Source organism: Nyctibius grandis, chromosome 5, assembly GCF_013368605.1.
Source record: "Nyctibius grandis isolate bNycGra1 chromosome 5, bNycGra1.pri, whole genome shotgun sequence".
Lineage (NCBI taxonomy): Eukaryota > Metazoa > Chordata > Aves > Nyctibiiformes > Nyctibiidae > Nyctibius > Nyctibius grandis.
Window position 1 is genome coordinate 83,092,537 of NC_090662.1, and position 15,558 is coordinate 83,108,094.

General features: G+C 35.9%; 1 protein-coding gene across 6 annotated transcripts in view; it reads left to right on the forward strand.

Annotated features, from left to right (window-relative positions):
* The window catches only part of PACSIN2 (protein kinase C and casein kinase substrate in neurons 2), a 65,664-nt gene that overhangs the window by 42,275 nt on the left and 7,831 nt on the right, over nt 1–15,558 (forward strand). For all 6 annotated transcript variants that reach the window (XM_068401560.1, XM_068401559.1, XM_068401563.1 and 3 more), the window contains 6 exons: nt 6,788–6,944; nt 7,694–7,929; nt 8,611–8,766; nt 9,860–10,035; nt 12,836–12,956; nt 15,105–15,229. In XM_068401560.1, the coding sequence (XP_068257661.1) occupies nt 6,788–6,944; nt 7,694–7,929; nt 8,611–8,766; nt 9,860–10,035; nt 12,836–12,956; nt 15,105–15,229 (971 nt within the window). The remainder of the gene's footprint in view (nt 1–6,787; nt 6,945–7,693; nt 7,930–8,610; nt 8,767–9,859; nt 10,036–12,835; nt 12,957–15,104; nt 15,230–15,558) is intronic.

A 15,558-nucleotide genomic window follows, 5' to 3' on the forward strand; every position in this document is an offset into this window, starting at 1 on the left:
AATGATAGGACAAGAGGAAACGGCCTCAAGTTGTGCCAGGGGAGGTTTGGATTGGATATCAGGAAAAAATTCTTCACTGAAAGGTTTACCAAGCATTGGCACAGGCTGCCCAGGAAAGTGGTGGAGTCAGCACCCCTGGAGGTATTTAAAAGCTGTGTAGATGTGGTGCTTAGGAATATTGTTTAGTGGTGGACTTGGTGGTGTTAGGTTAATGGTTGGACTCAATGATCTTAAAGGTCCTTTCCAACTAAAACAATTCTGTGATTCTATGAATTTTTTCAGTATTTAGTTAACCCAAGCTAGTACTAAAAGTTTTGTCTTCTAGCAGGATGATAAAACCCTTTCAGGGGAACAAATTTTTTATTTTCCTCTAATTTGTCCAGGTGTTTACCAAATAGAAGTACTTCAGGAGACAGAATTTCATACATGTTTTCATGTGAGCTGGCTTAGAGAGCAAGGAATTGCGAAATAATAAGACATTCTGAAAGATAATTGGCACAATAACAGTGGAGGATTTCATCAAAAGTTTCAGTTGTAATAATTCCTCAATTTACTTAAGAAATGGAAGCTTCTTTTTCATTCTTCATCTTTCTGACAAGCCTCAGTGTACCTTGATGTATCTGGTTAAGCTCATGGCTCTCTCTGGGTGGGGCAATTTTTTAAGACTGAGGAATCTTGTTGATATGCTCCAAGAAGGAATTCCTTCATCTGTGTTACTTAGCTGACAAGGGTGGCATGTTTGGGTAATCAGAGGTTATTGCTGATAGCCTGGAGCAGGATGGCGGTAACTTTTCCAAGGGAAAGTGGAAAATTTGGAACCCAACGTGCAATTTGAAACTCTCTATTTCTTTCTCATCTGTCGTATGGACTCTCAGCATTTGCATGACTGCTGTAAATACATCTCAGTTTGTGATATTCATGCCACTTTCTTGCATCCAAAAAAAGACTGTGACAAAACTGGTTGGTTCCAACATTGCAGTGCTTTAGTAAAACACAAGAAACGGACAACCCTATTGGCCTTGTTCTACTGAAGTAGTTTTGAGATGCACATGAAAGAATTTGGTATGTTAATAATAAATGCAAGGCCAATTTCATGTTGCATTTTGTTAATTAAGCTCCAGCCTTATGCTTGCTAATCACTATTATTATGGTCGTATTAAAAGAAAAATGCCTTAAGCAAGCTGAGACCAATGCTATTGTTCATTTAGATACCTGTGAAGGTAAGAAAGGCGATGAGTAAGTGTTCCTAGAGATCAAAGTAGAAGTGTATGCATATCTTGCAAGGTAAGACATCAAAAGGAAGAGCTACCCTGCCTGTGGAAGCACTTATTTTTAATGAGCCATGGGTCCTGCACAGGCCCCACCACTTATGCCCTAGATGTGAGGCCTTACTCTCCCTTATTTTCTGCTAGCATCTGTAATATCGAGCCCTCTCCATTTATTGCAGGGATGTTTAATGGACCTATGAAAACATCTACTTATCCAAAAAAAAAGAAGGTTATTCTGAACAGCTGTTAAACCAGCAACTGGCATTAGCTTGATGAATGTAGGCCTGTGACTGGTTCCCTTGGAAGACAGGACCTGGTGTGCATTTTGAGGTGCTCAGCACATGGCTTTCATTGCATTCTGAAGTATTTGTTGAGATATCCACTAGCAAGATAAGATTTTCAGCTTATTCAGAAAGAGGAAGTTGGTCCCCTATGTCGTATGGGTGGATGAAATTTGGCCACCATATCCGTTCCCATTCTTCCAGAGAAAACCCAAAGCAAGCTCCAAACCTGACATCTGGATAGCAGAGGCAGCTGATCAGGGACATGCCTCCCACAAAACTGCATTATAAGCTGTCTGCTCAGATGGTCTTGGTCCTGCCCATTTGGTACTCCTGATACCTGTGCTTCATGCCTACTACTGTCAGCCAACATCTACATGAGATATCTGTTGAGGGGGTGTGTGTTGGATGCAGAGATCTTAAGAGGGAGATGCTCCCAAACCTCACTCGAGTATTAAGAAGGTGTTCTTGTGTTGAAGGATTTCAGTTACTTGTCAGTGAATGCTTTTTGCTGATGAAGCAGACTGTTCTGTTTTGCTTTTTCATTTTAAAAATATTTGGACTCTGCAATAGTAGATTCCTGTTATATCTCCTATATGCATTTTTTTTTTCCCCCTTCTAACATTGAGCAACATAATGTTCTCCGTTTATGTTGCCAAGTGTTTGCTTACGGGTATGTTTGGCTTTAGATTTTGTGGGTTTAAAAGCTTCCTCAGGATTTTTCTTGCAACCAGTGGTAAATTTATCTGGGTAAACTTACAAAATTTAAATACACAGAGCAAATGCTCATGGGTACTTTGGACTGTATATGTGCTAATTATGCACCAAGATAATTCTTTTTATTTGAAAAAAACCCACAGTATTATAGATGTTAATGCTGGTTGAAATGTTTGGAAACTTCCTGTTTGACGTAGCTGGAAAGAAATTGTGCTCATGGTTGAATGGAATGCTGGAAATAGTAAATGTGTCCCGTATTGGCTGTCAGTATGGGTGGGTTTGACTACAAGCCTTCAAAGCTCATTGTTGTGTTTCCTGCCTATGAATATTTGCCCATAAAAAAACCCTTGTTGTATGCTATGGTGACTGACTTTCTTTCAAATGGTTCTAGTTTATAAAGGCTGACTAGTTATGAATAAACTAAGCAGGCTTGGAAAAAGAGTGGACATCAAATCTTACTTCAGGCATTTGAAACTCCTGAAATATTTGTGGTTATAACAATTACCATGATATACTAGAATTAACTGACTGGAGTTTAGCAATTGCTGAACATTTGCCACCTTCTGGGCTGCTAACAAATTAAAATACCCTTATTTTTCATTCAGTGTATCAGAAAAACCTGCTAAGTGTGTTTAATTCTTTATAGGCTTTTATCCTGCTCTATGAATATGCTAAAAAAAAAAGTCTGTTAGTTGAGGTAAAGGATCCTAGATAATTTAAGATTCCCTTTTTGTTTAGTGCTGTGAAATTGTAAAATAATGAGGTTGTAAGCTCTGAAATATTCCCACTAAAGATCTTATCAGTGACAGTGCTTGGCTACGTTAGTACACTGGTGATCACAAGGGAGAGATGACTGGACTGCTGAATGCCTCATTACAGTGTGCTTGTGTGTTTTTCTCTGGTTATTACAGATTCTCTAAATCTTAGATTTGACAGAGGATTTGAGGTGACGTTGCTGTGTTCATGCATGAGAGGAAGTATCAAAATGAGAAGGAATGTGTTCTTGACTAAGCAAAATAGAGATCTGAAGGCATCTATAATGCCTGTAAGAGATAAATGGGGCAAAACAGGATCAACAGGCTTATTAGTAGCAAAGCTCGGTATTTTTTTGCAGTGGAAAAGGGGAAACTGGTGGTTAACTCAACTTAGAAAGGGGCAGGGGCCAACACAGAAAACTGTGAATCACAGTTTTCACAGAATTCACTGATTGCATGAAGAAAGTGACCGTTATAGTGGTATTTTGAAGAAATAAACTCTTGGACTTATTTCCTTTTGAAGTGTTTCTGGCAACTAAGGGTAAACAGCAACTGAATTTGGTATCGTGCTGAAATGTCTCTTACACATGGGTGAAGTGTTGATGCTAAAATCAAAGCAGGGTACAGTTTTTAAGTATCTCTCATTCTTCTTGAAGCTGTAAGAAAGTTTGTAATCTTACAATTTACCTTTCTGAAACAAATGTTTTATTTGCAGAAGGAAATTAATAACCTCATGTCTTAGTTGTCTGCTTTCTGTTTAACGGGAAACAGCTCAATGCTCAGACTGATCACAAAGTTATTCTAACTAGTAAAATCGTATGTTCATGTGCTGAACAGTGCCAGTTGAGAAATCTGAAGATTGCAAGGTATTATGTAAATGTGGCTCTGACTGAAACAAAGAAACACAGGATTTTTTTTTTCCGGATCAGTTGCTACAAATAAGTGTCATTTTTGTTTTAGCTCAAATACTTCTTGTTGAAGGGGAAGGGGGAAGTCTTGCAGCATGTTTGCAGTCTAGTTCAGGAATTGGAGAAAATAGTCTTGAATAAAACAATGTATTAGGTCATGTTTTTCTTCTCCAGAATTCAGAATGTCTTTAGTGTGTTTATAGGTTTTTAATTTAATTGTTTTAGCTTATCTACAGTTAACCTAGTAGTTCCTTGGCTGCATAAACACTTGAGTTCTTTTTCCTTTACTTGGCTCTGTGGTCTCAATACCTTGTGCTCTCATACCTCCAAGTCTGCCTCCTACAGTGGCAGGCTGCACATTCCACTTCTCAAAAAAAATTGTCATTGAAGTGTCCATAACTTAAAATGCAATTTTAAAAATAAACCACTATGTTTTTAAAATGTTCAATGCCAAGTATATAACTTATGTTCTGTGTGTCGTGAAACAGAACAATGCTGTATTTCCAAAATTGTAGCATTCCTTATAGGAACAACAATTGACAACATTAGTCTAAAAGGCTTTCTTTGGAATACAAGGTTATTTTCTAGTATTGTAGGCCTAGTTCTTCTTTATCCTGGTTCTAAACTACGATGCTAGTTCCTTCAGTCCTCCTACGGAGAAGGAGGTAGTGTGGGTGAATTATCTGCGGCCTACATGCAGCTCTTTAAAGGTGGCCTTATGTGATAATAGTGAGTGGACCATAATAGGTAAGCTAAATTCAGTTCTCTACCTGTCTTAGACTTAGTAACTGCTAGATACTACCATGAGGTTAGAATTTGCTACAACAGCACAAAATGAAAGCATTAAAAATACTATGAGGCAGACATTCAATATTAGCATTTAAAATGCTAATTTAATAATGGAAAATTTATGAATGGAAATGTTCATGCTAGAGACATAAATCCCTAGGCACATAACTGGAGACACAAATTGATGCTAATACAAGGCTTCAGTAGTTGTGCCAAGCTAGCATAACCTTTTCTAACAGTCTGCTTGACTATGAACCTACAGATAGAGTAATTTTGAGCAGAATAATGATATGCCTTTCTATTACAAAGGCTTTAGAAAGTATTCTTTGAGGTACTTAATTTTCTTCATGCTTTGATTACATATGTATATTATATTTGTTAGTGTACAGTGTTAGTTTGAAACTGCCTACTTCTCAATTTCTATTTCTCCTGATAATTAGAGGATATTTTTCATACTTTCTTGTTAATAGACGAAATCTGTTTTGACACGGATGCATTGACTGTCTCGATATTTGGTGTCAGCTTCTTCATGATGCTGGTAGCTGCTTATCTTCAGTTATATTGTGACTTATGTTTAAAGGGATGTATGTGTACTTTTTTTACATGATTTAGACAAATCAGTGACTGCTAACTAATGCTTTTCTTAGATGCTACCTAAATTTCTTTGATCTGTTGAAATGGATCTAGTCCAAAACCAAAAACATGCCCAAATGAATGATTTGAGGCCACTGCCTAAAGGAATTGGTTTTGTCCTGTCATTGACGGGTTTGATATTCCGCCCCTTCCCCCCTCCCCCCCCAGCTTTGATGAGGAATACTAACGTATGTCTGTACTTATCAGCATAGTAATTTGTTTTTTTCCCCTTTTAAGAGTATTTCCCTATATATTTTGAGGAGTTTTTCCTCAAGCAGATGGCTTGCACGTACATCTTCTGACAAAATTCTGAATAAATGTGAATCTCAAAGTTGCATGGTTTCCTGTATTTAAGATGTGAATCGGATATGATTAAAATGTAAAAATTACAAACATGCTTTAAGTATTTGAGTGTTTAATCTACTGCCTTACTGCTTATCTTTATTTTTCAGTCAGGTGGTTAGGGCAGATAAGAAACTGACTGTGATATTTAATAGGCTGTGCAAATTCTGCTAACCAAGTTCTTATGTCTTGTTTAATGTTTATAAAAGTCAACCTGAGTAACCTTGAAATCAGTGGAAATATTACTCTGGGAGCAGTATCAGGCTTTTTTTCCCCTTCCATCATCTAGATTGGTGATTCCATGTTGGTGTCTACACAAAAATGAAAGGGGGGTGTTAATTATGTAATGGATTTTCATTATATAGTGTGCATTTTTCTCCATATCCTTATCCTTTTGTAGCTTGTACATTGAGCAACTATATTTTTTTCCTTTAGAATTCTCAAGTTAATTCTAGGTATGGGAACTCCATGTCGTTGCTGTCAGTATCTTCCCACATTAAATTCTACAGTATACTTTTGAAATAGTTGTAATCTAGTTTGTCAGCAGTGAAGCACAAAGGGCACATCCAGTCTCTGCTGTATATATAGTGGTTGTGCTTTTTCCAAACTGCATTCTTAAAAAAACCCATATTATTATGCTTGATAGAGATGTTGCAATACTCCTTTGCATGTCTTTGCAGTTTTATTAATCCTGAAAGATTAAGCACAGCATAAAATTAAGACATTAGGTACTTAATAAGCATGGAAGAGGGAAATACTGTATTTGTGTTAAATATTTTGATTATCTAAAATATTACCAAGCAATAATAATGCAGAACAATTGTGGTGACTGCCCATAATTACATTGCAGGACTAATAAAACATGATAAATATTTCACTTTTAAAATTAATAACTTTTTTACAGGAGAGCTTGTGGCCTTTGTGGTGTTGTTACAGTTAGGTTTTAAGATTAATTGAAAAATACCTTATGTTATAATTGATTAATTTCTGCTAGTAGGTTATCTTGCTCCTAGGTAACAGTATTTGTGTTAATTAGAGATTTATCTTGTTTTCAGAGCTTGCAAGCAGGAATTGTTAAGTATTTGTCTCTGTAGGTTGGAAATTACAAGCGGACAGTAAAACGAATTGATGATGGTCACAGACTTTGCAATGATCTTATGAATTGTATTCATGAACGGGCACGAATAGAGAAGGTCTATGCTCAGCAGCTTACAGAATGGGCAAAAAGGTGGAAACAGCTTGTGGAAAAAGGTAATACATTCTGATTTTGAACTCCGAAAACTTCCTCAAATGGAAAAAAATGTTTCTGTATATCTTTGGTAAGTACGAAATAGAAATTTTGTACTTTTTAGCCTATAATGGAGCCTTTGCAAAAGGCTCAGTAATGTAACAAATAATCAAGCTTTTCTTGATTAAAAACAAAAAACAAAGCACTGCTCCTTTGCTAGTTCGCTTGTTTCTTACTGAAGCAGATGAATCTTGCCTCCAGTGTTGAGGTATCCAAATAGATTCAGTTCTAGAGAACTGTCTGGTTCTAGGTAACTGATGGTATGGAACACAGTTTGAAAAGTGTATCTGAATAATAAGGGGGCAGTGATTGTGGGGGAAAGACTAGTAATAAAAGAGTTAAGCATTGCTCTAACGGAAGACTACTCTGATAACATTTTAATATATTCTGAAATAGTTTGGCCTTTCCTGATTATCCATGCTTTAAAAAGCATGTTGAGAAATTGAAGGTAATTCAAAGAGGAGCTAGTAGGTGGAATACTGAGAATCACAATATAGGGAGAAGGAGGCCAGACTAAATGAATGTTATTTCTTCTGGTGTAAAAATTTGTAATATTCTAAATTTAGCTGAAAAGAGACTGTTCACTTTTCTAGGTTTGCATCAATATTGCTGTTTACAAGTGAATATAAGTCAATAGCTTCAAGTAGTTCTTGGGAATATAAGTTCCATGTGGGTGATGGTTACTGAGAATGACACTTTCTGTTGTGTTTAGGCCCACAGTATGGAACAGTAGAAAGGGCTTGGTGTGCTTTTATGTCAGAAGCTGAAAAAGTGAGTGAACTACATCTAGAAGTAAAAAGTTCACTGATGAATGAAGACTTTGAAAAAATCAAGAACTGGCAGAAGGAAGCCTTTCATAAGCAAATGATGGGAGGATTTAAGGAAACCAAAGAAGCAGAAGATGGATTTAGGAAAGCTCAGAAACCCTGGGCAAAAAAGCTGAAAGAGGTACAGCAGTAGATTATGTATTAGATATCTTGTGTTACAATATATTAATGTCTCTAATCTCTATAAGGGAGTAAACTCCCTATTCTCTCTGCTGGACCCTCCTTTCTCAAAAAGATCTCTTGCTTTCTGTCCTCCTCTGAAAATAAGTATTTTTCTCTTGGTCTCTCCTAATCTTGGTGACTTCAGTGAAAATCTGGAAAAAGTGGAATTTAAGCTATCATTTTAACAGTATCTGATTTCATGTATTTGAAATTTACAAATTGCTCAAAGAAATGAGCAGGGGAAAAGCATTTGTGGGTTTTTTCCCTGTCATGTAATGTTATTCTTAAATAACAGGTTTGTAGAAGAAGGGGAGCAGGAGAAGATGGGCATGAGGAAAAAATGTTCTGTTGGGCACTTTCTGTAAACCTTTTCTTGAGTCTGTTTCACACTTTTCTATGCTGTATGAGTGACATTTCTTGTATGGTGAGAGAATGCTGATTCATAAGTACTACAACAATTTCCGTGTGTATTGTTCATTCCTTTGGCCTAAATGAAAAAAAAAATCCGAAAAAAAGAAAGAACACCCTGAAACAAAACCTGACACTTTCTTCATTGCAATGTGATCATAAGGCTAAAAAATTCAGTTGATGGTTGTTGTATAAACTGTCCCAGATGCAAATACTCAAATCTACTTTGTAGGTAGAAGCTGCAAAGAAAGCATACCATGCGGCCTGCAAAGAGGAGAAACTGGCTATATCCAGAGAAACAAACAGCAAAGCTGATCCAGCACTAAATCCTGAACAACTTAAGAAATTACAAGACAAAGTGGAGAGAAGCAAACAAGATGTACTGAAGGTATATTGTATGCTAACATACTGTTTGTATGCAGTCTTTTTAACCTATAACTTATGCACACTTAAGCTTTTTTTTCTTCCTCAATGTGCCGTGGACTGCTGTGCAGCTTACTTCCAGTTACAGTCCTATACCAAAATTTAGGGGTTTCTTCAAAGCATATGTTATTGCCAAATTCTTCTGTGAAGAATGAATAATGTATTGCCTCTGTTTCACGTAAGTACTTTCATCAGGGAATGAAGCAGAACAAGACAGCGAACTTCTAGGACAGAGTTCTACTAATTTAGTAGTGAGAGTTGAGTTATTTCACTTGAGAGGCTGTGAGGTGTTTCAAACTTGCTGACAGCATCTAAAGTTGTAGTCATTCTTGACTGCAGAATGCATTTTTTAAAGAAAGTAAGCTGATATAATCCATTCAAATAAAAGTAAATACACTTTTGGAAATGCCATTCTATTGCCCGGTTTGGTTTCTCTCTTTAGCGGGCTGCTACCAAGAGGCTTTTCTTGTGTGACTTTCTTCAAAGACATCTTTTCCCTTTGAGAATACTGTTCTGTGATCTGGAAGGCTGATGTTACATCGAGTGGGATCTTCCTGTCTGCGGACGACTACTGTAAATTAGTGTAGAGTCTGGAGTTCTATCTGTTAACTGAGCTCACAGCATATGCAATTTATGTTCACAGCGATGTATACAATGTTTGTTTTTTTCGTCATAACTCACAGTGGACTATGTAAATTACTGAAGGAGAAAAGACAACACTTTGAAATTATTTGGAGATCTTTAAATAAGAGACCTGTAACTTGAAAGACTGCCTGCTCTGATTTACTCTGTGGCTCCTTTGGTTTTTATCTTTAGTATTACATTAACATTTGTCATGGTGTCTGCTAAAAAGCCAGAGAAGAGGCTTAGAGCTTTATTGTAACTGTTCTGCAGTTTTGTTAGATAACTCTTATCGTGACCTAACATAGGTACAGTGGTCATGAAAAGAGAATGCAGTTTGGGAACTTCTGCTATGAATCTTGGCCATTACTACATTAAGTCTGTTATGTAGGGTAGTAATAAAATCTATTGTTAACAGTTTGTTTTTCCACCTCCAGACAAAAGAAAAGTATGAAAAATCACTGAAAGAACTAGATAATGCCACTCCTCAATATATGGAAAACATGGAGCAGGTATTTGAACAGTGTCAGCAGTTTGAAGAAAAACGCTTACGTTTCTTTCGAGAAGTGTTACTGGAAGTTCAAAAACACCTTGACTTGTCTAATGTTGCAAGGTAAAACTATGTAAGACTTCAAAATTAATACTTTTCAGTGAAAAGTAATCCATACTTCAAGCAGATCAGAGTTTGAAATCTGATTTGTTTCTAATGTGTTGCCTCAATTTGTTTAAAGTGTAAGTGAAAGAGCTTAATTCTTTGTGTCTAAGATCAGATTAGCATCTATCCATAACATTTGCTATTTTTATTTAACAGAGTTAAATGAACCAAGAAACTCTCATTCTCATTGTATTTTTACAATCAAATATGTGCCAATTAGAAAGGATTCACAGCTTAGAATCAAAAATACTGAATCAAGGACTGGGAAAGGAGGGTTTTGGTGTATTATGTGTCTTGCATGTTTATTGGAGAAAAAACTAGAATTTATTAGTCGAAAACATCATGAACTTTGTAGTGTAAACACATTTATTGTTAAAATATTAGAGCTGAGTCTAAAGGAATTACCTTAACTAGAGGATAAATGTTAAGATCCATTGGTTGACCATTGCTGAACTCTTGTCCATCGTAATTTCAAAGTCTGCTCTTTATTACTGTAGTATGTATAAAGCATGACCTGTACTTTGTTCCTTCTGCCTGGACCCTCCTCACTACATTCCAAGAAATCGAAACTTTTGCTAGGGAACTCAAACCAGAGCTTGTGCAGCTTGTTTTGTCAGACCATGTGGCATGTCATCAACTAGTACAGGCCATTTTGATACGAAGCTACTTTGGTTTGTCAGCAAGACAGTAGTTATAATAATATTTTTGTTTTCTCTTGCATTTGAGAAGACAGACACTGGAATACTTGCAGCAAATGCTGTAACACTAGTGGAATTTTACATCCCACTTGTAACAGCAGTTTCATGTGCACTCTGGTTGGCATTTCAATTAAAAGGAGAAAAGTGTGCTCCTGGCTGGCTGCTTGTATCTGTTCCCTATTCTGCTAGTGAAAAAACTGTTATGGTAGTCTGACCAGTGGAATTAAGGAGCTGATCAAGGTAAACTACGGCAGGAAGAATCTAGTTTGGTTTTAACCCTGATCAGTGTTCCAAACTGACTTGCTATGCAGTCACACAAATGTTAGTGCTGATATAAGCAAAGGGGGTGACATAGGAGCAAGAACAAATACAGAGCAAGCAATAGGTAAGGGCAAGGTCACTTATTTTAGCATCATTGTCATTTTGCGTTGCTTCAAAGTTATTATGGAACTGCTGTGGAAGACAGGTTCTTTTTACTCTTGGAGTAGGTAGATAGTTAGGATTGCTGTCTGTTTGAGTTCAGTTTAATCAGGTTGAAAGAAACTACAGGACAGAAATAAATGAGAAATAGTTGACTTAAAGGGCAAGGCTGGGAGAAGACTACAGAAGATGACCAAGTGGAGAGGCAATAGTTTCCTTTTAAGATACTTGGGAGGTTCAGCAGTAGTGTCTCATGGTATGTTAATATGTTGCAAACAAAGACAAGAACTATTAGGATAAAACTAGGGATAAAGCAACTGTAACTGTTTATCTGTTTTCTTATCTCTGCATCTTTGAATACACAGAAATAAAAAATGTAGAATAAACCCCCAAAAGGAAGTCTGATTTTTAACTTTCTTAAGACTAATAATGCTGAACAGCACAGTCCAGAAACAGCCTTGCCATGTTTTCTCCAGACCTCCAGTTTATTGTTGATTTAACTGACGGCTAGTGAGTCATTCAAAATGATTCATTCCCTTTCTTAAAATACATGCCTTTCTATTGCTTAAATATATTCAAAGAATCACTGATGTAGAAAAGAATCATACTGCATACATGTTAAAGCAGTTGAGTAATATATGGAAATTGAGAAATTTGGAAACATTTTGAGAAAGTTTGACTCCCTGACAATGTAGCACTAATGAATTCAAATTCGAAATTTTGTCCGACTTGATCTGGAAGGATTTTCCCAAATTCTCTCTAGCTTGAATACAGACTGGCAGTCTTGTCTCTTACTTTAAGCCTTGTGACTGTTGTGTTAATACCTCTTTACACTCTGAGTTCCGTATTGCACCATATTGGGGTTTTTGATATAAAACAATTGTACTTGTAGTCACAGTCTGTAGAGCGAGTATGTCATGTGCACGGTCTAGGATCAGGGGATCAGAGTTGTATCTGCACCGTGACTTCTGTTCTGTAAAATGCTTTATACTTACGAGAACTCAACTTTAATGAAAAAAAATTTACACTAAGCTAAGAAAAAGTAGTAAGGTTCTTTTTTTATAGTATTTGATATTTTGTATAAATAGTGCAGTTAGTAAAATCAAACAGTACCTAAAACAATAAAAGCAGTTAGCAGATATTATACCTGCATAGGAAAATGTGTAACCCATTTAACTCTGCTTCGGGTTTGAGTTTTTTTTTTTTTTATAATGACTTATAATTCTCATGGGATTAAGACAGGAGTTTTGACAGAATGCTATGGATTTATCACAAAAACAGTTTCTACTGTCTTGTAGACAAGCTTTTAAATTCAAGAAACTTCAAGACTGGCATTCAGTAATTTAAATATATTGCTACTTAAATCCTACATTAAATGAGCCAATTAAGTTACTTTACACAAGAGTCATAATTCTCAAATCTGGGAAATAAGGATTTTGTTTTTGTGAAATTTCAGCAAGCTTACTTGTTGGACTACTCTTCTTTTTTCATAGACAGTAGGTCTGTCAGTTTTAAGAACCTTCTCTTGCTGTAATTTTTTCAATACTATGTGAACTTTGAAAATTTTTTTTTAATCTAACTAGGGAATTTGCCATATTTTTAAATGTTATACTAAATTTGAAGACAAATTTGTTTTGCAGTTACAAAAATATCTACCGTGAACTGGAACAGAATATCAAATCAGCAGATGCTGTTGAAGACTTGCGGTGGTTTAGAGCTAATCAAGGTCCAGGGATGTCAATGAATTGGCCTCAGTTTGAGGTAAGGTCAGAGTACTTAAAACCCAGACTTGTTTTGTCTATTTTTTCCTCTTGGCTTTTTGTCATATTCCTTTCTGGTGTAACTCTTAAACTCAGGCTTCCAGCCATGATTTTTTTTTTTTTACAAGTCATATAGCTTTCTTTTCTTGATTTCCTTTGGGCTCCCCTCATCCCCCAGCTTTTGGAGGTGATTATATCAGGCACCTATTTAAAGAGAAAAGGGGTAAACCAGAAAACTCTATGGCGATTTTTTTTTTTTTTTTAAGCTAAAGTCATTACTGAAGTCATTAGTAAGCTGTGGTTTAGTTGATACACCTCTGACACCTGTATATTTTATCCTATATGTTTTATTTCTCCCCTTTGGTGTCAGACTTCAGTTGGAATTTCCTTCCTGTTAGCAGGTAATTATAGTGTAGGCAGCAAAGACTTTGAAAAAGTTTGAACTAAAAACTTCATTCAGTCCTGAAAATTGGTATTTATAAGTCTTAACTAGTTTTTTCAATACTTATATTAAAAGAAGTTCCACCTTTAACTAGTTGATAATTTTATTGCTGAATGCAATCTTCAAAAGAAAGGAATTTTTTAAAAAAAGTGTTCTGCTAACATAGCCTACAAGAAACAAGTACCAAAATGTATCAGTGCAGATCATATTAGCAGAGTATCAAATAGTTGGAATTGGGATTAATTTGTCTGACCAGAATCACGGGTTTAGTTGAAATAATTTCTAGGCATTAAATTAATGGGGTGGAAGCATCGACGCTGGAGTGTTCACTGTTCCCTTATTAACCATGATGGAAAATATCACTTGCTCTTAAAATATTAGGTAACTTTAGATTAGAAGGTTTGAGGAAGAAAACTCATAATAGTACTGCAGAATTTCTTTGCCTGAAATGCTGAACTACAGTTACTTCTGTGTGGGGAAATTACCATTCTTTTTCATAAGCATTATAATTAACAGATTAAATACTGCTGTTACTATTTTTCTAATGAAGTTTTTTCTCATTTACATGCTACAAGGATGACGTAAGTAAAAAAAAAAGTTATGATCAAATTAATATGAAATTGCATTATAAACTGCAAATATGTCTAGGTCAGTGGTCTTTAAGCTATGGTAACTCAGAAATCCAATATGTATTTGTACAAAGTTAAAATAATGAGGTATCTCTGAAAAGTTGGCCAGAAATCACTTAAGCCTGACTGTGCTACATGTATACCAGTAGGAATAGCAACTCACAAAATCTTAGTTTCCTGTTAAAAATACTTATTTCGAGTGCTATCTTTTGTATAGCACACTATCTCCTGACTTTTTTTTACTCTTAAGGCTTCTGAGATGAAACATGTCTCAGCATAGGCTATTTGCTTGCACCCAGTTTGTTCTCTGTTGATTCCTGCTTTATATCAGTATGCAGCTTAGTTTGACTTGATAGGTAGAAGTTGTGTTTAGGTCTTATCATGCCTGTCCATCTGTCTTCTGAAACATCTGAATGATTCAAAATATCAAGGAGGGGGTACTTTACAAATGGCATGAGGAGTCTTGTCAACAGTTGTGTTGATTTGAGCCTTAACTCTTAGGGATGGCTTTTAAGGACAATAAATTTAACTAATTCTACAGTGAAGTACCTTAAGGGCTCAAATCTTAGGGACTGGAGAAGTGATATACAATGAGTTTTAAAGTGACAGGTCATTCTTGGAGCACTTCTTGAGAAGTAAGCCCCGTCTTAAATTAGATTGTAATACCTTTTTAATTTAAATTTAAGGTTTACCTTTTAAAGCCAGATGTCTTGGCATTATTTGAAACAGTGAGCCCTCTCAGTACAGCTTTTAAACAGCTGCACTGGCCAGATTCTTTGATTTTTCCATTTGTCTGCCAGGTGTCTGGTATTTTAAGTCTTTTCAAGGTGTTCAGAATACTAAGCAGGGAAGTACAGGTAACCTTCAAATTTTGCGACTAGCACAGATATCTATTTGCATTGCTAGGGCAGGAACTAGGTGAGAACTATAACTGAAATGTTTAGAGTAACTTACCTTTTTAATCATTATTTGTACTGTTGTATGTATAGATGTATGTTCCATAACTCAGTCTGAAAATTAAATGTGATAATTACTTGTTCAATTAAATTTCTCAATTACATTTTGCATTCATTGATAGGAGTGGTCTGCAGATCTGAATCGCACTCTCAGTAGAAGAGAAAAGAAGAAGGCTTCTGATGGAGTGACTCTGACTGGTATTAATCAGACGGGAGATCAAGTTTCACAACCTAACAAACATAGCAGGTATTTTTTTTCATGCCTAAAAAGACTAATTGGAAAGGATTGTTATCTTCAAGTACACTAAGCTCTACAGGATCAAAAAATCACTGTCCAACCAAATGTTAATTATCTGTGAGCATTTTTAGTGATGTGTTTCTGCAGCTTACAAAATATTTTGGGACTTATTCTCCATTTTACAGTTTTCTTTCCATTGGGAATTAAAAGAAACCAAGCGTCATGAGAAAGTGAACTTTCTGTAGCTAATCTGGTAGTTTGTTGCTATCTTCCCATCTCTAGAAATGACATACTTTGAAATCTTAGCTTGAAAATGTTTAGTCACTTCAGAATTCTGG